The sequence below is a fragment of the Sinocyclocheilus grahami genome, unplaced genomic scaffold (assembly GCF_001515645.1).
Source record: "Sinocyclocheilus grahami isolate Dianchi unplaced genomic scaffold, SAMN03320097.WGS_v1.1 scaffold14.1, whole genome shotgun sequence".
Taxonomy (NCBI): Eukaryota; Metazoa; Chordata; class Actinopteri; order Cypriniformes; family Cyprinidae; genus Sinocyclocheilus; species Sinocyclocheilus grahami.
The window spans coordinates 286,869-308,015 of NW_015505193.1; the positions used below are offsets into that span (position 1 = coordinate 286,869).

The following is a 21,147-nucleotide window of genomic DNA, read 5'->3' on the forward strand; positions in this document are numbered from 1 at the left end:
CTGCCACTTCGATCGATTTAATGCATCCTTAATAAATAACAGTATTGATTTCTTAAAAAAAAAAGAAAAAAAAAAGTCATACTCCAAACTTTGGAACGATAGTGTAAATCTTTTTTAAGGAAAAGTGTTAAGGAAAATGATACCATCTGATTAAGAATAGACTATTTCACTTAGGATTTGTGTGTGTGTTGTTTGCATGCTTTTGTTTCTGAGTTTTTCGTTTAACTGCATGCTAACATCAGACTTTACTGGAATCAACTGCATCAGAACTGAGGTGGGGTTTTCAGATACAGGCATAGCCAATCTCTGGACCCCATCACCATGGCTGTGAGCCTTCATTTAAAATCCTTTGAAGTCCAGAACAAGATTTAACCCTGTTTCCAGAGATCTAAATAACCAAACAACATGAGGACTGGAACACGGTTCAGCGGTCAGTGAAATATGTGCTGGAACTAACCAGGATTGAGCACATCACTGGGCACATGGGCCCCCTTTAAAATGCCTTTTCTCTCTTACAGCCTCTCGTGACTGAATGCCTCAAAATCACACACACTTTCAGCTGAGATAGTCTCAATCCAGAACAATAGCTGAAGTCCCCAGTTCCACCTCACTGTGCCCAAAATACTCTGGTGTGGTTAATGCTCCATACCTCATTGGCTATTATAACTGCACCACGCTACGGAGCGTTTAGATGTCATGGAATATTGTAGCCTCCCTCACTTTCTTTTTCCTCTCCCTCCCGCTCTCTTAAGGAGAGAAAGATTTGTATCTCCATAATGAAAGTTGTTTTGAAGGTGTTGAGGGTTACGTTTGTTCTTGGTCCCATGAGACCATCAAAGCATCTCATTAACACCAAGAAACATTCACTTCATCAACATCTCTGTGTTGTTCAGTTGCACTGTGTCTATGATATTTTGGGCTGGAAATCAGAAGGAATTTAAATATTCTGGTTTAATGTTCCTTTGTTTTATCTTAATTAGTTATTTTAATAGTACAGAACTTTGGTATACTCTGTGTTTTTTGAAGTGCTTTACAAATAAATTTGAATTGAATTAACAATTTGTTTAGTACTTTTGAAGAACATTATACCAAACAAAACAATCCTATCTTTGGTAATATATTTTATGTTATTTATTAGTTTTATTACTATATTACTTTTATTTTAATTACTAATTATGACTAAAACATGTCACTTATTGTTAGTATGTATCAGTGTTATTTTAGTATTATTTATATACTATTATGGTGTTTATTCATATTTTGTTTTATTTTTATTTTAGTATAGGTTTTAGCAATTTTGTGTTCTTTTGTTATTTGTATTATTTTTTATATATATATATATATTTAGCTTTAATTTATTTTTATTTAAGATTTTACTTTTACTTTTAACACTTCAACTTAAATTTACTTCTTTTAGTAAGTCACCAAGACAACATTTATATTTTTTTCTTCTTCTTTTTTTTATTGTTTACAATAACAACACTGGTAAGTATCATTAGACCAATTTAAATCAATAACAATCCTGATTCATAAGATTCTTAAAAGAACTGCCTCAAAAAGAGTCATTCGTTCACAAATTGTAGTTCATAAATCTGTGTTCTTAATAGTTTTTTATTATTTTGCAGCAACTGGACTTTCTCTTTCATTTCTTTTTATTTATTTTGCGTTCATTGATTCATACCAAATACAATTTATATTATAATCTCACCTCATCTAAAATTTTAGATTCAGTAGAGTTGCAGGAAGACTATTTTAATGCAGTGTTTTATCTGCATCAGTGGAATGTTGCAGATGTTAAAGGACCGTTATTAGAACCTTGAAAATCATTTGGTTCCAGTAGATTTTTTTTAAATGGAACCAGTTCTTAATTCCCAGTCCTAGTGATATATGTGGAAATAGTGTTTGTGTGTGTGTGTGTGTGTGTAACTATGTTCCTTCCCTCCCCTCTTCCTTCATCTGTCCATTGTTTTCCCAGGCTCTTAAAATTCTTGAGCTCTTCAAGCCAACCCCCTCCCCTCCTCTCTCTTCCATCATTTTTTTCTCTTTTCCTTTTTCTTTTTTTCTTAAATCAAGGTCTTTGCCAAGGAATGTTTGTATGCAAAGTCCTTTTAATGGCTATTAACGGTAATTATGGACGTATTTGATAGTTTAGATTGTATACCATTTATATACCTTGGAATGAGTGTATAGGGCTCTTTTTCTTATTAAATGAAAGCAATAGTTTCAGCAAATGCATATTCATACCACTTTTTCCACCACTCTCTATTTCTATTGCGTTTTCTTTGTGTCTGTGCAGCTGATGGCTCCAGGGGTCCAGTGTATGTACCGCAGACAGCTGTGTGAGTGCGTGATGCGTTTAATGAGAAACAGAACCTGGTTTTTTGAGTGAATGAAGGGAAAAGAGGTGGAGGAGTTTAACAAAGCTGTTGCGCTGCGTTTTGAGGGGTTACTATAGCACACACACAAACACATGACTCTGAACTCTCCATAAACCCCGCCCACACAGGAAGTGTGTCCCTGAGGGAGGAGAGGCTTGGAAGGAGGCTGACTCCTCCCACTCTTGCTTGCTCTCTCACTCTCCATCTCTCTTGATTCAAACAGTCTCTCTCTTTCTACACATATACAGAGGAGGACTCATTGTTCCCCTGTGCTTAAGGAGGATTTTACAGATTCACACTGACCGTAAGCACAAAAGTGCACAGAAAAGTAAAATATCTTGGCCTGGACTTACCTTCTGGATTTTCTTTTAATGCCTTTTCTTTTAGTTTTCTGATCTGGAAGGAGTTTACAGTCTAAAGACGTTGGAGCACCATCCATGGATTGTTTGATTGAAGTTTTGGGAATGTTGTAAAAACGTTCTCTCATCTCTCCAGGTGTTCCAATGGAGACAGTTGGAGAACCTGTACTTCAGGGAGAAGAAGTTCTCAGTGGAAGTCCATGACCCCAGAAGGTAAATCTACATTACAGCCTACACGTGTCTGCTCACACACACAGGTCATGGACTATATAGGCTTACAAACAATGTGTCAAGTACACTGACAGGACATGGGTTTGAAAGACAAGTTTGTTTAGATCTCATGAAACATTTGAAAGATCTCAGCATGTATGTTTTACCATTGATTCTTTTGGATTGTCGAGTGGAACAAATGAACAAAAACATACCCACCTCGTTTTCTCTCTGTCTCTCTGTAGTGAATGAGATGTGGTTTGAGTTCATCTCGATTCTCTGCTTCTCTCAAAACTGGGATTGTTTCATATCTTCAGTTTGTTCTCTCTCTCTCTCTCTCTGTGGATTTTAGGATGTGTTTAGGGTTTAATCAGGCCCTCATGACATCATCAGTGCGTGCCGAGAGCTGGTTAGTCTCTTTAGGAGAGCAGATGCTGCCAAAAGCAGCAGCACACGCTGCCTCAGATGCTGACAGACAAACCACCTCATTCACGCTGTTCAAACAACCACCACGACAGCCCAGAATCGAGGAGAACACAGACGGAGATCACAGAAATGCTGGAGGCTGGGGAAATATGACATGAAAGAGAGCAAAACAGTTTAGGAAGATGATACAATCTGTTTATTTTGCAGCATGAGGGACTATGATGTATTTTCCTTTTTGTTAAGTTCACTGTCATTCAGTTTAAGTCAGTGCAACACCCGCACATACACTAATATAGTTCTGATAAGAGTCAGAACATGAGGGTCTGCTGTTTATCTTTGTTCTAGTGGAGGGGCCTGGAGGTTTTTATAAAGCCCGTCACAGGACACACACGTGCGCTGGGTTTGACCACAGTGTAAATGGTGTGCGTGTGTCTGTGGGCTGTGCTGTGTGTGGTATGTTAAGCTGATACATTGCAGAACTGTCGGGAGTATTATGTGCTAACACCAGTTCACATTTCATATCTCCTACACAATATATATATTATACTGGTGGCTAATAATATGGCAGACAGTAGAATTTAAATGCGTTTTTGTGAATTTTTATCATATACAGTGGGGAAAAAAAGTATTTAGTCAGCCACCAATTGTGCAAGTTCTCCCAGTTAAAAAGATGAGAGAGGCCTGTAATTTTCATCATAGGTATACCTCAACTATGAGAGACAAAATGAGAAAAAAAAATCCAGAAAATCACATTGTAGGATTTTTAAAGAATTTATTTGCAAATTATGGTGGAAAATAAGTATTTGGTCAATAACGTAGTATCGAAGTATATGCCATCGGTCAAAAGTTTGGATGGTATTCTTGGATGCTATTGAACTACTTGACAAAAATGCATCACAGTTTCAACAAAAATATTAAACGGCACCACTGCTTTCAAGATTGATGGGAATAAATATTTCTTGAGCAGCAAATCAGCATATTAGAAGGATTCTGAAAGATTGTGACACTGAAGACGGGAGTAATGGCTTCTGAAAATTTAGCTTTGCATCACAGGAATAAATTACATTTCAAAATATATTAAAATAGAAAACTTTATATTATAATAATATTTCACAGTATTACTGTTTTTAATGTATTTTTGATCAAGTAAATGCAGCCTTGGTGAGCATAAGAGACTTCTTTCAAAAACATTAAATATCTTACTGATCCCAAACTTTTGGATGGTAGTGTTTAAAGTGATTGGAAGATATTTGTTATTAAATATTTGTTATTAAATTTGAAGATTTGAATTTGCAAAAAAATCTGTTAAAATTTTAAAAGCGTCAGTAAGCTTTATCTTAGCATTAGTTTAACTAGCCAAGCAACATAACATGGTCACAGGTAGTGTTGTTTTTGGCGGCCTGTTTTAATTTTAGTCTAGTCTTTGTGTGAAACTGTCATTTTAGTTTTTATTAGTTTTAGTCACGTTCATACTCTTTTTAGTCTAGTCAAGTTTTACTCGACTAAAAGCCTGAGCATTTTAGTCTAGTTTTAGTCTACGAAAACTGATGACATTTAGTCTAGTTTTAGTCGACGAAAAGACCAATTTATATGACAGATTTTCATGTAGGCTTTTATTCATATGTAAACATTGTGAGATAATTATAATGGTAATTAAACAAAGTTTTGCTCACTCAGTGTATTTTTGTAGGGCTATTAAGAAATTGTTTTATTTTTTTTACCAATTATCCAAATAATGTTTAATCTTAGAAAGCTATTATTATCAGAGGACACATGAGCATAACGGTTAGCAGATCAATGAATGAGAGGGCAGCGTTACTAGAGTTGCCCATATACCACACCTCGTTACAACACAGTAGGGCTATTGCAAACAGAAACAATACTGTACTACATCCATGTTTCCTGTCAGCTTGATTTTTGAGTGGACTTTGCTGTTCCAATGAGCTTGAACGGTATATGAATGGAGCAGTCAGATGGGCCGCTAGCGACTGAGCGGAGCACACACGCGCATAGAACGGGATAATACCATACAGTCTATGGATAATGCACACACGCATAGAGCGGGATAACACACACGCACACACACACACACATGAATCCTGAGCGGTGAACTCATTTTTGGCAGCCGGAATTTCTGTGCATCTCTAATTATTGGCGGTATTAGAAATTGATATTATATAATAGCTGCTTTTTTAAACATTTTAGCAATTTAAAAATATTAAAAAAAGATTTTTTACACGGCATCCCTGCTCTCGACAGACGCGGCACCCCGGTTGGGAAACACTGTTCTAAATAATTCCGCGAGTGGGGCTTGAGGAAGTGACGTCGCCTGCGTCTGCGCCGTGCGACCTGATGCAGCCCCTGAAGCGAGACACAGGAAACAGAAATACTGCAAAATAATAATAATAACGAGATGAAATAACGTTATAACATTTCGTTTCGTCTCGTTTTGGTCAACAAAAATGAAGAGACATTTTAGCATAGTTTTTATTTTGTATGCCACATTTCGTCTCGTTTTTATTCGTGAACGATATTGCATTGTACATTTAATTATCATGACCAGCATTTTCGTCTCGTCTCGTCTCGTTTTCGTCATGTGATAAAGGTTCGTTGACGACTATATTTAGTCATAATTTTCGTTGACGAAAGCAGCACTAGTCACAGGTCTGTTTATTGGCTGTTTTTTTATGTAACTTTGGTTGTGGTTCATCCAATTTAGAGGAGGTAACGTTTTTTTGACTGTGTATTTATTGAAATGACAAACACAAAGATTGTGTGCGTCTGTAAAACATAAGTGTTTTAAATGTGTTTTGGCAATAATAAACATTTTGACATCGGTTTCTGCACTGACAATGTCATAAAATTCAGTGAATATAAAGTCGTTTTGTGTTTGATCCAACTGCAGGGCGTCTGTAACGCGGAGGACGTTTGGTCACAGTGGCATCGCCGTGCACACCTGGTACGCCTGTCCCACCCTCATCAAATCCATCTGGGCCATGGCCATTAGCCAGCACCAGTTCTACCTGGACCGCAAACAGAGCAAAGTGAGTGTGTGTTTGTGTTTTCAGATCCGTCTCCAAACTTTCTTTTATCAAAGTGTGTGTGTTTGGTTGATAACCTCGTTCTTACTACATCGACCTTCCTGTGTGTTTCTGTGGTCTACCTCTAACCGTCTCACCGTCTAGACAACCATCTCTGCAATCCTCAGGGCCACATACACTTACACACAAACACACTTATAACTAGCTGTCTCTGATTTTGCTCTAGGATTCTGTTACACTTTTAAAAGCTGCGGAATGTTCTTCTCTTGGAAAATTCTGACACACTCAACACAGCTGGCAAGCACATTCACTCTCTCTGTCTCTGTCTCTCAGAGTAAGATCCACGCAGCACGCAGTCTGAATGAGATAGCCATAGACCTGACAGAAACAGGAACCCTCAAGACCTCCAAACTGGCCAACATGGGCAGCAAAGGCAAAATCATCAGCGGCAGCAGTGGAAGCCTGTTGTCATCAGGTCAGAGCAAGCACACACTCACAAAAAACAGGTGCAATTACAAGATCACTTTCTTCCTGTTTACAGCTATCATCTGAAAATTACGTCCTGACACACATAAAGTGTTGTTCGTAGTTTTACATTTTTGGAGCCACTTAAGTGTGATGAAAAAATTATGAGATGGGATGAAAAATTTGAGTTCTCTCGCAAAAGTATTGCGTTCCCCCAAGAAACTTTGCGTTCATTCGCAAAACATTTGTTCACTGCGCAACAGTATTGTGTTGCCCCGAAAAACTTTTGCATTTACTTACAGTCCCCCAAGAATCTTTGTATTCACTCACAAAACATTTGCGTTCTCTTGCAACAGTAATTACATTCCCCAAGAAGCTTTGCATACACATGAAGTGTTGTGTTCCCCCAAGAAACTTGCGTTCACTCTCAAAAACTTGCGTTCTCTACAGAGAAACTTTTCTGAAGAGAATGCAAAAGCATTGAAATATAATTTTCCCTCCCATGTCCCTTTAAGAGCTCTGTAGAAATGTATCATTAGTGACGAGTTGGTAATGATCTGGGGCCTGTTGTAAAGGAACTTCAAAAAGGATGACAAGCTTCAGTCTTGTAGTGTGCACTTGAAACACTCTGTCCTGTTATATGTGTGAATCCAGTGTTTATGATCTCATGGTGATGTCATACACTGGGAGTTTTGGGGTGTGGGCAATTGTGCAAATTTTCTACGGGGTGAGAGTGAGAATAGCTTGTCTTGATGTTGGTTTTGGACTTCTGTAGTGGTGTCAGGTATCATGAATTAAATGTGCTCATAGCAGGACTCCTCTGGTGTCAGTCATATGATCTCCCCTTTCATCTGAGCCATGTGTCTTCAGCCTCTTAATCATTGACCACACATGAGAGATTAGATCATAGTGGAGGCTTGGACAGTCGCTGCATTTTGGAGTTGTTTGCTTTGGTTAGACAATATGAAAATGAAACCGCATTCACAAAACCATTTCACTTCTGTAATCTGAAGGATTTCCAAATGAATTTGGTTATTTATAGAGAGAAATTGTGGAGTAGGACTTGGATTTGGAGAGTAGGAATGGATTTTATCCATTGGGAATTGTTTGGTGGATCCAACATGTAGTGAGGTGGTTGGAGGGGAAGAGTTGAGGCTCAGTTATGCCATCTGACAAGGAAAGTTGCTTCAGAGGCAAAGCAATGTTGCACGTTAGAAGTTTTTTTCTTCTTCTTCTTTTGAAAAGCATGCATGAATTGTGCACAATAAGTCCAGGCACAGGCATTAAGTAAACACACAAGATAAAGTTTGACTTTACATTGACTTTAAACTTACTATTCAGTCTGAAATAATCTAGGGTACACCTTCATTTCATCCACTGGTGGTATACAGCTGTTATACTGGTTTATGTTATTGGTTAATATTATTTTTCCCTGCTTATGAATGTTGGGTTATATAAGCAGAAAACAAAAAGGTAGAAGACGTTATATTTTATTTAATTTTTAAGAATAACATGCACTGATGAATCAGTCAAAGTATGAACAGGAACATTTATTAGGAAAGTAAAAGAGTCAGTTTAAAGCAGTGGTTTTTAAACTTTTTGGAGCCATATATACAGTGCTATGAAAAGGTTTTTGCCCCCTTCCTGTTTTTTTTATTTTTTGCATATTTGTCACACTTAAAAGATTCAGATCATCAAACAAATTTTAATATTACACAAAGATAATGCAAGTAAATACAAAATGCAGTTTTTAAATGATGATTTCATTTATTAAGGGAAAAAAGCTGTCCAAACCTGCCTGGCTCTACGTGAAAAAGTAATTGCCCCCTAAATCTAATAACTGGTTGTGCCACGCTTTGCAGCAACAACTGCAATCAAGTGTTTGCGATAACTGGCAATGAGTCTTTCACATCGCTGTGGAGGAATAGATACGTATCATGATACAGAGGCCACGATACGTCTACTTGTTTTTCATGAATGTATTTTCCAACAATAGAAAGAGCAATGTGTAACATTTTAGCAGATTTAGTCCTACACTTATTAACTTTTATTTGTTTCCCACTGAATAATGTTGTTTCACTAAATGTTTAGTTTAGTTTAATGTTTTTATAAAATGATTGTGCACACATGATTTTTCTAGAATAACTTTTGCTGCTGAATTATCCACTAACCTAGTTTATAGTAGTATTTTTTTGTCATAGATCATGATTATATTTTTTAATTTGTTATTTTTCATTAAAATGAAGTTGTCTATATTTAGCAGATTGTGTTTAACACACACAAGAGTGATGATCAGGTCAACCCACAGAAGTATAGAAATTCTACATTGATTTAGAAAAAACTGCGCTCAGATCGGATCGGAATTGGTCGATACTCAGAATTTTTGGGATCGGATCGGTTCTGAAAAATTGGTATCGTTGCATCCCTAGTTTAAAGCATTGTTATACATACAGTACTGTTAAATGTGCATGTGTGTGTCATTGCTCTGTAAAGCACTCAGATGCTGCAGAAATTTCCTGTCTCTTTATATGTAGTGTCTGAAAGGATAGAGAGATTTCACAGAGACGCTCTCCAAAACAGTGTTGCTCTATTCCAGTGACAAAATGATTCTGTGTTTTTGTGTCGTGCAGTCTGATGCCTTTCTTTGCTTCATAGGTTTACCACAGTTCTGTCCCTCTAGAGTTCCCATGAACCCCACCCAGCCCAAGTGTGTGTCCATTACTAATTTTCTCTTAACGTCTTTCACTTCACATGCTGAACGCTTTCCACTGGGAAGCAAAAATGATGGATTTATTTGGCAACTCACCAAATCCAAACTTGGCAGAGTGGAAAAGCCTTTTGCAGCTAAATTCTCCTGTCACACACACACACACAGGAACTGAGAGACAATAATTCCCACTCTGGTTCACTCATATGTTCAGAATGATTCTGGAATAATTACTTGTTTTCTTTTTCTTATATATGTCCCCGATCTTAGTGTGTACAAGATAAAAATGTTTTAAATATCTCTAAATATGTTTTAGTCCAAAATACAGTACCATTCAAAAGTTTGGGGACGCTAAGATTTTTTTTCTATGTTTTTTAAAGAAGTTTTACCAAGGCTGCATTTATTTGATCATAAATACAGTAACAACAGTAATACTGTGAAATATTACTACAATTAAAATAACAAAAATAACTGTTTTCTATTTTAAAATGTAACTTATTCCTGTGATGCAAAGCTGAATTTTCATCATCATTACTCCAATCTTCAGAAATCATTCTAATATGCTAATTTGGTGCTCAAGAAACATTTCTTCTAATCATCAATCTTGAAAACAGTTGTACTGCTTAATATTTTTTGTAAATTCAAAAGAACATTTATTTTAAATAGAAATCTTTTGTAACATTACAAATGTCTTTACTTTCACTTTTGACCAATGTAATGCATTCTTACTGAATAGATTTATGAGTTTCTTTTAAAATATATGTATTACTGATCTCAAACTTTTGAATGGTAGTGTAAGTCATAATATATAAGACTGCCAAATGCCATGCCATATTAATTTACAGTGACAGGACACATTTAGGGTTTCAGTGCTTCTTCTGTAGCCATAGAACAAAGACACACAGACGCACACACATAGCAGGCTTGACTGGACACTAGCGACACAGCCAGTGACCCCGGTCATATTCTCTCTCTATTACTGCTGACCCTTCACTGATTCCCAGACAGCTGCCTGCCCACACACACTCATTATCCCCTTCCAAACACACCAGACAAATCACATTCCTCTGCAGAGATGCAGGAAGCTGTCCATGATGCTACATAGTTTCAGTGTGAGAAAACACACATTCACAGCCTCGACTAATTTCTACCACAGGTAAACAAACACTGGTTTAATGTCTTTAGCATTGTATGGTAATATTAAGGTATCACTGTTGTTATGTAATCCTTCCCAAACTTGCCAAAAAATTTAGCTGACTTCCTCATAAACATCTCGGACACAATCAACTTGGCCTCATGCTCTGATCCACATGGAGTATCTGCTAAACTATGTTGCCCCATTGGGGCCCTTTGTTCAATTTTGTCTGGAATCACACACACTTTGCCCCTTTCATAGCATTTAAATAGGTGAAGTACACACCCTCTTGCTAAGCGAGAATGTCTGTATGATTGTTTAAGCTGAAGTCTGGGGCTGCTGGTGCTGATATGACCTTTAAACATGTCTGATCTTTGACCTTTAGGTTACACTCACACATTTGGTAAAATGTGACTTGTCAACCCTAGATTTGATCTAACTTTGTGTGTGTGTGTGTGTGTGTGTGTGTGTGTGTGTGTGTGTGTGTTTGTGTGTAGGCTCTCAAGAGTCGGACAGCTCCCAGACCGCTAAGAAGGACATGTTGGCGGCTCTGAGGGCCAGACAGGAAGCTCTGGAGGAGACGCTGAAACAGAGAATAGAGGAACTCAAGAGCATCTGCATCAGAGAAGCGGTAAGGATCGAAACAACTTCTCACTTCAGCATAACAGCTCTGTTCGAAAACCTGAGCTTACTTGCTGTCTGCAGTCTACATAGGAAGCTATTTTGAAACATTTTAATATGTTTTTATGCATTTTGTTCAAATATACAGTCAATCTTAAAAATATTTTATATTATAACAGAATCTCCTAAAGAAAAATCACTTAAGAGGCCTTAAATTTAGGGACAAAAACAATAATTGCGATATGGGTTCTTTATTATAATGTGTTGTAGATGGTTGTAAGAGTGCATATTTGATCTTCCTCATCTTTTTGAATGAGCAGCTGGAATTATAAAGCAAAGAAAGGCATATTTATCATTAAAAGCATTATGCATAAAGTCATTTTTATTACATAGTTTTATTACATCACATAATCTTAAAAAGCAAGCACACCTTAGGATGCCTAAAAATTGTGTTGCAAATAGTCAAGCCTGGATTTGCTGCTCACATAGGTGTTGATCAGAGCTAGAATCTTAGTCTCACGCACTCATACACACACAACAACAGCTGGATTAAGAGTGTAACATAGTGTGCTGTGTTTCAGGAGCTGACAGGAAAACTTCCGAAAGAGTACCCTCTCGATCCCGGGGAGGAGCCGCCCACCGTCAGACGCAAAATCGGCACCGCCTTCAAACTGGACGAGCAGAAGATCCTGCCCAGAGGAGAGGTCAGTGACTGTTTATAGTGTGATTTTAAAGTTGGTACCGTACAACCTCTGAACCCGACCACAGCGAATGCTGCACAGTTGTCTCAATCATACACTGCCGTTTACGCCACAAACACACATTCGTGTATGTGTGCAGGGTTCTATAAATAGCTCCAGTCTGGCATGATCAGAGGAAGTGGCGATAGTGCAGTGTATGTGTTGAGTGTCAGCCAAAGGAGCTGGATTACAAAATCCAAAAAAGAGCTTAGCTGTGTGAATGAAGAAAGCTGATTTATGTAAGAGGTCACAATGTCATCTTTGCCTTTGTATGCATTTTTTTACATGACTGATGATTGTTGATTTTGGGTGATTAATCGAAGGCATTGATAAGAGGCCACAATATCTTAGCTGTCTCAATGTGTGTGTGAGAACTAGACAACTTGGCGCCCGTAGTTGTCTTGTTATTCTGATGGAGTGTTTTGCTAATTTCACAAAGGGCAATTTGAAGGATTGTTTTTAGTTTTTTTGCTTAGTTTTCTCATTTTGTGTGTTTACATCTGTTTTTTTTAGGAAGAGGAATTGGAGCGTTTGGAAAGGGAATTTGCCATCCAATCTCAGATAACAGAGGCAGCGCGGCGGTTAGCATCTGATCCTCACATCAACAGCAAAAAGCTGAAAAAACAGAGGAAGACGTCGTATCTGAATGCTCTGAAGAAGCTGCAAGACATCGAGAACGGCATCAACGAGCACCGCGTTCGCTCTGGGAAGAAACCCACACAGCGTGCCTCTCTAATCATAGAGGGTGAGGAATTCTGTTCGTTGCGTTTGTTGAGACGTTTTTGCAGCACTCCTGTGAGTTCATTAAGTATTTCCTCTGTAAAGTCTTTCATGCTGAGAGCAAGAGTAATCGCACCTCCCCATAGACCTATAAAACTGTGAACGCATGTGTCTGTGTGTGACCTCTGCTGTGAAAATTCATTTAACGCACTCGTGTTCATGCCCAGGCTGCAAAGATTTGTTTGACATGTTGGTGTGTGAGTTTTCGCTTTTAAGTTGTCTTTGTTTTTGTTCGGCAGAAGCGAATATCGGCTCAGAGGACAGTTCACTGTCTGACGCCCTGGTGCTGGATGATGGTGAGTTTTGTACACTTTTTATACATAAATATCAATTTTACTTCTGTATTTTGATTTCAAATTGAAGCAGAATATTTAACAATAAAAATCTAGGTCAGTGTTTGATTATATCCATCTGTAATTAATTGGATTGTGAAAAGTGGGTGTTGTTGGTTTTGGTTTTACCATGGTTCAGAGGTGTTTTTTGGTATAGTGGTAAGCTGAATATCATAAAAGACTCAATAACCTATTCTTTTGCCAAATAATAATAAGTTTACAGATACAAAACAGACATAGGTCTCATTAATATTCATTCAATTGGGCCATTAATATTAAGTATAGAATTTGATATGTTTTTTACAATAACTTTGTTTATGGCTATCTAATCAAATAATACACATCAAGGCATTTCTTTTTCTTTGCTTTTGATTTCTTTGATTTAATTTTAGTTATTAAAATTTTTTTAATTTCTAACATTTCCTTCAAGAGGTGTTTTTGGTAAAATGGGAGGGTGGATATCATCAAGATGCAATCAACAATTATTTTGCCAATTAATATAGTTTACATATACAATACAGGCATTTGCCTTATTAATATTCATTATTTCTGCTGATTAATATTTAGTATAGAATTCAATTGATATTTTTACAATAACTTTGAATGTGGCTCATCAAATCAGATAATACACATCAACTATTTTTATGAAAATGTTCCCAAAAAGAAGTTCTCTTATTTAATTTTCATTAATTTAATTAGTTAAATATTTTCTTTTAGCAATTTTGTCCTCAAAAGTAAAAGGAACATACCCGTGTACCATCTTAACATTAAATGATATATTTATCTAATTTCCTCTCACTCTGTTCTCCAGATGACCCCCAGGTGACAGGAACCCCCACGTTCTCTCCGGCTGCCTCCCCACACAAAGGTCTCCCTCCCCGACCCCCGTCCCACAGTCGGCCGCCTCCCCCACAGTCCCTGGACGGACTGAGACACCTGCACTACCAACGCAGTGACTATGACAAGTCCCCGATCAAACCGCGCATGTGGAGCGAAAGCTCATTAGACGAACCCTACGAACGGGTGAAGAAACGTTCCTCACACTCTAGGTACGGACCAGTCAGAAAATTTGTGTTGGTATATGACTAGTGTGGTGCACATTTAAATGAATAAATTATGTTTATTCTTTTCTCTTTCTGCAGTAGTCACAGGCGGTTCCCCAGCACTGGCTGCTGTGAGGTGGGAGGGAGCAACTCTCTCCAGAACAGCCCTGTGCGCTCCCTCCCTCACTGGAACAGCCAGTCCAGCATGCCCTCTACCCCTGACCTGAGAACACGGAGCTACGTCCACTCGGCCAGGTGCTGTCAACATGAGAACATCACCTATGGGTTTTATTTAACATAATATTTACATAGTTATATTCTTAGACTATATAAATTAATTCTTATTTTATATGAATGGGTCATGTTTTAATTCATTCATATTTTATATGATGTAATAAATATATAATTGCATTTCATATCAAATTAAAACCAAACATAAAATCAACATGCAAATTCAAAATCAACCCTATTTACGGTCACAATACTCATCATTTATTCCAAAGAAAAATTATGTTTGTGTTTGTAATCTTTCTTCAAAATACACTACCTGTCTTTTTTTATTTATGCTTTTTAAATGTTTTTGAAAGAAGTCACTTATTCTCACCAAGGCTGCATTTATTTGAACAAAAATAGAGATATTGCGAAGTATTATTACAATTTAAAAGAACTGCTTTCTATTTTAATATATTTTAAAATGTGATTTATTCCTGTGATGGCAAAGCTGAATTGTCAGCATCATCACTTTAGTCTTCAGTGTTACATGAACCTTCAGAAATCATTCTATGCTGATTTGCTGCTCAAATATTATTAGATATTACTGGTGCTCAGTTATTACTAGTTATTATAAAAACACATCTTATTACTATAAAACTTTTGCTGCATTTATTTAAAATAGAAATCTTTTGTATCATAAAAGTTTACTTTTGTTGTATTTCGATCATTTTAATGCATCCTTGCTGAATAAAAGTATTATTTTTTTATAAATATAAAAAAAATAATAATCCACTAAAATCATAATTTTTTTCTTTCTCAGTCTAACTCAGCCATTCCGTGGCCGGAGTTCCAGTTTAGAGTCTCAGGGGAAGCTGCTATCCTTGGAGGCGGACACAGAGACGGGACTTAGCCCTGACCTGTTTCTGTCAGGACCACGGAGGACAGGAAGCAATGGCTCTGTTGTCCCCGATGACTGCTCATCTTGCACCAGCCAATCCAGTTCAGAACATTACTACCCCTCATCCACCTCCAACCCTAACTACTGTACGCTGGCCGAGGACTCGCCCTCCAAAGCCCGACAACGGCAGCGGCAGCGTCACAAGTCTGCCGGACACCTGGGTGCATCCAGTTCTGGCAGTATGCCCAACCTAGCGGCCCGCAATGGGAGCACCCACGGGGGGGTGTGCGGAAGCCATCAGGGCGTGTACCTCCACAGCCAGAGCCAACCCTCCTCACAGTATCGCATCAAAGAGTACCCACTATACACAGAGGGCAGTAGCCCCAACGCCGTGGTTGTCCGCAGCCTGGAGAATGACCAGGAGGGGCACTACAGTGTCAAGGCACAGTTCAAGACCTCCAACTCATACACAGCTGGGGGGCTTTATAAGGAGGGGTGGGTCTCCGGGGAGGACGGGGAAGTGGGTGGTGGCAGCGGGAGGTTGACGCCCTCACGCTCACAGATTGTGAGGACTCCATCTCTAGGCAGGGAGGGAGGAGGAGGGGGACGGGCAGCGGTGTCAGAGGAGCTGCGGTGCTGGTACCAGCGCTCGTCTGGATCACTGAAGGAGCACAGCCGTGTCACGCACACCAGCTCCAGTGCTTCAGACGGCCGTGGAGGACGAATAGGGACACTAGTGAAGGGGTCACCAGGTGAGCGGGTCAAATATAAACTATGCAAGAAAAGATATATGGATACCTGCTAGACCTCCTACAGTAAACATCATAAATTAGATGCATGGTTCCTGATTGTGGCTTTTTTTTGTGTGGGTAATATATACTGATATATATATATATATATATACTGTATATATTTGGCGCAAACTGTTTCTCACCCTCACAACCTAATTTTCATTCACATTTAGGTAAGGTCTGTACATTTCTCTTCATTGTGTACATATTTATGCTGCTGCATTGATTTAGTGTGTGTGAGACGGAGAGAGCTAGAAAGAGTGGTAAAATGAGACCTATTTTATGTGTCAACTTCAGTACATTGCTGTGAGGTGTGTGTGTGTATATATGGAGGCTGTCAGGGTGGTCTGGTCAGTGTGTGGGTGTGTGTCGTGGGGATTATCACTTTTCTCTGGGTGGTAGAAACACTCCAAACCTTTTCCAGAAGCTCAAGAGGGTGTTGGCAGCAAGCAGTCAGCTTTATCTCTGACACGTTCACCACGTGTATAAGCATATGTGACTGTAGTTCAGCTGTATGAATTTGTGTCTTACAGTGGAGTCTGTGTGTTTCAGCTGCATCTCCACACAGTCAGAGGAGTGGAACTCCCTGCAGCGACCCTGCAGCTACGCCCCCTTGCAGCCCACAACACATACTCAACTGGCAGAGCGGGTAAGAAACTATATATATATATATATATACACACACACACACTCACACGTATATATATGAAAAAGCCTCATAGTCCAATATTATTTCCTTGAAATGTAGATGGTCTAGAAGAAACTGTAGGTTGTAATTTATGTCTGATTAGTAGTTAGTTAATCTAAGTAACAACATAGTATCTAGTATCCCAGTGGCTCGTTAGATAAAGTACTGCATCTCTGTAGTTTCTTAGATGGACTAACCAATCAGAATCATGTAATAATACTAAATAAGTAAGTGACACTTCTTTCAGACTAATACAAAGGTCAAATCACTTTAAATTAGCTGTTAGTTTTTTTGTTTGTTTGTTTTTTGCATTGCAGTTAATGTGAATAGTTTTGTGTGAAAAATCACTTGCAATATTTGTCAGTGATTTGCATCACTCTAGACCTGAGTATGCTTTTAGGAAAGGCTTATATGGTTTTCCTTGCACTAAAGTTTGACCAAGAATGTTTACATATATACTTAATATTTTCATTGTGCTGTTCTTGGTTTCTTCCAAGATTGCACAATTGGCTTGGTTTTCCTGTAGATTGTACATCTTTGTTTGTCAGTGGGTATTTACTTTAAAGAACTGTATAAATTCAGACATATTTGAGGATGTTGGTCAAAGTCTGGGTTAAGGAGCACACATTCTCTTGGTTTAGACGTCCACCTAACTGTACCAAAGCTTTGTCTGTGTTGTTCACTTTAATAGTGTGCAACAGAATTACCCGTGTCAAAATTACACGACTCACTCTACATTAACTGATCACGGCTACCCACAAACACTAACATCTCTCTCTCTCTCTCTCTCTCTGTGTCTCACTAACCCACCTCTGCCTGAATGTGTATGTGTGTTTTCTCGGGGCAGTGATACGACTGAAAGTTCTCCTACTGAAGACCGTTCTCCCTCTCACCAAAGCACTGACCAGTAGAGAGGTACACTCTCTCAATCTCTCTGCATGTTCTGTATCTCACTCTTTCACTCCTTCACCTCTCTGACGGTGTCATTTGCTTGTGTTGGAAGTGAATTTGTATTTCAGAATACAAATTTTATTTGTGTTATTTTGTTATTATAATTTACTAGGGAGTACTGAAACAAAACTTCATTGTGGGCAGTATGACCAAACTTTTGTATCACAAAATTAGAAATTTTATATTATGTGGTGTAACAGTTTCTTTATATTTATATTATATTTTTATTTTTAAAAATACGGTTTTAAAAAATATATACATTTTTATTTTTTTATATATATATATATATATATATATATATATATATATATATATATATACACAGAACAAAAATATCGCATACTTTAATGTATACTTAAGTGTGAATTGAATGTAATGTTTTCAGACACTTCATTGCAATTAAATTGTTTTTTATTAAAATTTATATTAAAAACAAATATTTTTCTTATACTGTATATATATATACACTGAACAAAATTATAAACGCATCACTTTTTTTTGCCCCCATTTTTCATGAGCAGAACTCAAAGATCTAAGACTTTTTCTATGGACACAAAAGGCCTATTTCTCTCAAATATTGTTCACAAAATCTGTCTAAATCTGTGTTAGTGAGCACTTCTCCTTTGTCGAGATTATCCATCCACCTCACAGGTGTGGCATATCAAGATGCTGATTAGACAGCATGATTATTGCACAGGTGTGCCTTAGGCTGGCCACAATAAAAGGCCACTCTAAAATGTGCAGATGTCTTACACTTTCCTCTACTTCTCATCTGCAGATCGCCGTTCACAGATAGTTGTTTCCTGAGCAGTCCCCTGTGCTCTGAGATGGTGGACGTACAGTGGTACGGGCACGAGAAGGCAAAGCCGGGAACGCTCGTCTAAACCCTCATCCCTCTCTCTTTAAAAGAGTGTTCAGAAGGCAGGCCTGACCACAGTCTGGACCTCAACTCATCTGAAAACACCTATGGCTGGAGCCAGTACCACCTCGCCCTCTCCTTCCTCTCTGTATATCCGGCGGTACAGTGCTTATGAACTATGGGAATACAAGAGTCTGAATGAACTGAGCTTGACCTTGTCTGACCCTCCCACTCTGACTTTTGAACTTTGACCCAGTTAGCTGGGAGCCGGTTCCTCCGTATGCACAAACCCTCCGTGTTTAATCCATCGCTGGATTGATGTGCATAAGAGAGACGTCTTATGCCCGTTGTAGTATAAGTGAACCCCACTCATGCACACACATGCTAAAATAGTCGTTCGCCCCCTGCTGTCGTGTGTGTCCCTCTGCACTGGTGTCAGAGAGCCGGCACCATTCTCTCTCATGCACATGACATGCACAAAAAAACATTCCAATGAATAAACATTTGTAGAACTTTGTTCTTAGTTCTGTTAAAAAACAGTATGTGACCACAAGCCCCACCTTCATACTACAGCGCCCCTTCTCATTGGACCGGAGTGCATTATAAGCCCCTCCCACTGTCTGGGAACTTTGATATTTTGTGAATAACAATAGAGCATTTAAAAAAGGCAGAAGCCTTTCTTCGGTCGTTCTGGATTGGAAGATGAGCCCCAATATAATATCGCTCATGATTATGACGTCACAAGAATGTCATGTCGAGAAAATTCAAAACATTGTAGTCTTTGTGCGTAATGTTGATTTGTCATTCTCAAGTTCATCGATTCTGGTCCAGGAAGTTCAGCCATTTTTACAAAACATTAGCTAATTTAGAAGCCATAGCTGTAAAACAAATCTGAAACGTTAGCTTAGAGGCATTAGCATGACCCTCGGCTTTGAGTGACTAATCTGTGAAGTACTGCAACTCAGGCTGCAACCGGCAACTCGCCACCATGGTGCTCTGAGCTTGAACTGCACATCCCACAATGCCCTGCTGTATGCCCACACTGCATGAACAGCCACAAACCCCCGCATATAGTGATGTGACATCAGTGAAGTAACGAGACACACAAAAAACCTTCTTTAAACACCCCTGGCCTTATCGGTTTTCTGTTTTTATGTATGTTTTTAATTCAGGATTTTACTTAATTATAACACCACTATGACATTACGTTCGTATTTATAAAACCGTCAAAAGTCAGATGAGCACAACGCAACGTGGCACACCGACACAATATTTGAACGAAAATGACATTACCTCTTCCCTGAGGCTTTCAGGAGAACAGCATTCCAGAATGTGACGTGATTAAAGCAGGTGCTTAATTTTAAAAGCAGCCGGTGTGAAACCATAAACTCAGACAATACAGGGTTTTTAATGCTTTTATCACGCAGTCAACAAGATCCGAAACCACGTGTGCCCCTCACCTCGATCGTCTGACCGAGGAAACATCAAGCCATAATGCTAAAGACCGCATTTGTCACATATTCTGCAAGATAAGAAACATCGTACACGCAAAGTACCTTAAGAAACCGGTAGCTAAAAGCACACCCTGTGCCGTTACAACTCAACAGATCTTCAAAAAGTCCGTAGTTTGTGCATTAACATAAGCAGTCATTACAAATGTGTATTTGAAAGGGTCCAAATCACCAGACATTAAATCTAAAAGTCATCCGATTCATGTTCCATGAAGGGCCTAGAAGTAAACCAGACGGTTTTATCTGCCCTAAAATTGATTGTTCGTTATTTCTGTGCATGCTCAGCACACTGTGTTATGCATCTTGATGTTAAAATTCAAACCCGGTGTAAAAACAGCCCTTCATTTAGAGGTCGTTCAGACCTCATGTCTTCTTAGGCCAATGTGAGCTCACTCCTCTCGTCTACCTGTACACTTTATCAAAAACAAAAATCTTTTTATATAAAAAAAACAACTAACACATTTATCAACATTTATAGGCAGGACTGTGGAAACTGGGTTCTTTTAAAAAAGAAAACGTAAAACCATTCATTTAATGATTTTTATAAATCAGTATTCGTTTTATTTTCAGGTCTTTAAGCTGGGAAATAGCAACGACAAGTTCAGGTGCTACAGGAAGACCAGTTACTGCTTTGGTTTCCTAGCTGTAGACTTTTCCTAACTGTTGTCAATAGTTTTAATGCCAGTCGTGCAAAATGAAGGACATTAGTTACTAAACTGTCTTCTCACTTCGTCTTGACAATAGAGCATGTTTCATGAGTTCATTTTCAGACATAACCGGACAAAATAAAATGGTGTTGTAGAAAAAAATAAAGTGGAATTGTTGGGCGGGTTAAATATAAGCAAATTCCACAGTTAATTTATTCTTTTTTCTATTAAGAATTTGTATAGTAACATTTTTCAAAAAACGTGTTGTTGGCAACTGATACTGAATTTTCCAGATGAGAAATGTGGTGGTTCTTGAGATCCTGAAATAAATTATTGCTAAATGTTCTCTAAA

General features: G+C 38.3%; 1 protein-coding gene across 7 annotated transcripts in view; it reads left to right on the top strand.

The window, feature by feature from the left end:
• Positions 1-21,147, top strand: part of LOC107599825 (FERM domain-containing protein 4A-like) — a 157,274-nt gene extending 136,127 nt beyond the window's left edge. For 3 of the 7 annotated variants that reach the window (XM_016291559.1, XM_016291518.1, XM_016291566.1), the window contains exons 12-23: positions 2,874-2,950; positions 6,276-6,417; positions 6,748-6,889; positions 11,219-11,352; positions 11,924-12,046; positions 12,596-12,827; positions 13,102-13,158; positions 14,006-14,243; positions 14,337-14,492; positions 15,271-16,100; positions 16,692-16,788; positions 18,557-21,147. In XM_016291559.1, the coding sequence (XP_016147045.1) occupies positions 2,874-2,950; positions 6,276-6,417; positions 6,748-6,889; positions 11,219-11,352; positions 11,924-12,046; positions 12,596-12,827; positions 13,102-13,158; positions 14,006-14,243; positions 14,337-14,492; positions 15,271-16,100; positions 16,692-16,788; positions 18,557-18,662 (2,334 nt within the window). In that variant the 3' untranslated portion in view covers positions 18,663-21,147. Of the gene's footprint in view, positions 1-2,873; positions 2,951-6,275; positions 6,418-6,747; positions 6,890-11,218; positions 11,353-11,923; positions 12,047-12,595; positions 12,828-13,101; positions 13,159-14,005; positions 14,244-14,336; positions 14,493-15,270; positions 16,101-16,691; positions 16,789-17,674; positions 17,743-18,556 lie in introns of all 7 variants that reach the window. The other 4 variants (XM_016291542.1, XM_016291552.1, XM_016291534.1 and 1 more) reach the window with 4 other exon arrangements.